The sequence below is a fragment of the Alnus glutinosa genome, chromosome 2 (genome assembly GCF_958979055.1).
Source record: "Alnus glutinosa chromosome 2, dhAlnGlut1.1, whole genome shotgun sequence".
Lineage (NCBI taxonomy): Eukaryota > Viridiplantae > Streptophyta > Magnoliopsida > Fagales > Betulaceae > Alnus > Alnus glutinosa.
In genome coordinates this window covers 27,598,001-27,599,546 of record NC_084887.1, presented here as the reverse complement: position 1 = coordinate 27,599,546, position 1,546 = coordinate 27,598,001, and the positions used below count along the sequence as shown (strand labels likewise).

General features: G+C 38.6%; 1 protein-coding gene across 1 annotated transcript; it reads left to right on the top strand.

Moving 5' to 3' along the window:
- The first annotated feature begins 458 nt into the window (after positions 1 to 458).
- Positions 459 to 1,146, top strand: LOC133861721 (stress-induced protein KIN2-like). Its single transcript, XM_062297515.1, has 3 exons — positions 459 to 583; positions 692 to 760; positions 857 to 1,146. The coding sequence occupies exons 1-3, from the start codon at positions 524 to 526 to the stop codon at positions 929 to 931; spliced, it is 204 nt and encodes a 67-aa protein (XP_062153499.1). The 5' UTR covers positions 459 to 523; the 3' UTR covers positions 932 to 1,146.
- The last annotated feature ends 400 nt before the right edge of the window (positions 1,147 to 1,546 follow it).

The following is a 1,546-nucleotide window of genomic DNA, read 5'->3' as shown; positions in this document are numbered from 1 at the left end:
GTTGGCCACAACATAAAACAAACCAAAATAATATGACCAAAAGCCTTGAAAATAGCAACATCCTTTGAGGTTTTAAAGGAACAATGAATTATATTCTCAACGAGAAATGATCCTTACACTCATTTCTCACAACAGCCCCACAACAAGCTGACGTGGTTGGTAGTATTTTATTATTTTTTTACAAAAAGAAAAGAAAACAAAACAAAAAAAGTAATAAAATATTACCAGCCACGTCAGCTTGTTGTGGGACTGTTGTAAGAAATGAGTGTAGGAATCATTTCTCATTCTCAACAGCCCCCGGTTCAAAAGAGTGCATGCAGCACGTGTCGCGCCCGAACAAACTGCAGTGTGACACGTTCTAACTGGCTTCCACGTGGCAGAACACGTGTGATGAAATGGATGGGTTTGAAAAACTATATAAATCCTAACAAGTAAGACAGGTACACCACCACAGTACAGTTCAGTTTGTGAGCATATATCAGTTCATCTTTGTGTGTTCCAATTTCCAAGAAAGCAAGAAGATATGGCAGACAACTCTCAGAACATGAGCTACCAGGCTGGGGAGGCCAAGGGCCAAACTCAGGTCAGCTAAACTTTCTCTGGGTGTGTTCAATTTCCATTTCACATTATGCAAATGGCATGGATATATATTGATGTGTTATTTGTTTATATATATGTTAATTTGTCTCAGGAGAAGGCCAGCGGCATGATGGACAAGGCTGGCAATGCTGCTCAATCTGCCAAGGAATCATCCCAACAGGTGAAAACATTGAATTAAGTCGTGGGTTTTGTCATAATAAAGGATTTTATGACAACATCATGGTTTCTCAAATGTTTCAAGTTGTGTTGTGTGTAGGCTGGTCAGCAGATGAAGGACAAGACACAAGGAGCTGCCGAATCTGTCAAGAATGCAGTTGGAATGAACAAATGAAGCTCCATGGACCCATCTCGATCCAGCTTAATTAATTACCTTGAGTCATGTTACTAGTTTTTCATTCGATAAAGAGAGCTCGATCGTGGGATCGAGTTCTCACAAACAAACAATATTGTTTGTTTTTCTTTTAGGAGGTGTTAACTGGTTTATCTCTGTAAAAGGAAGAGAGCTCGATCTGTTATGTAGCTGTCATCTGATTTATAAAATTTTGTTATGAGTTTTAGATAGATTTTGTCTTTGCTTGTTTAGTGGCAATCTAATAATTGGTTATGGTTTGGTGATAAACTGATAAGTAACGATCATTGTCCAAGAGTTATTATGGAAATGTTGCAAAATAAAGGCCATCACCAGTGCAGTACTATTGCATGCAGCGACTGACAAAAAGGCATGCATGCTGCCCCCAAGACCTTGCTGGGTGTGCCGGCGAGATCATGACCATATTGAACTGTATATAATTGTATTACTATGGCTACTATTTGTGGAGAAATTAGAGTGTGTGGATAAACAAATTAAGGCAAGGTAGACCAGGTAGAATTTTGATGACAAACAAACCTGCAAAGAAATTAAATCAGACTAAACAGAGAAATTATTCTAACAAATTGGATGCCATGC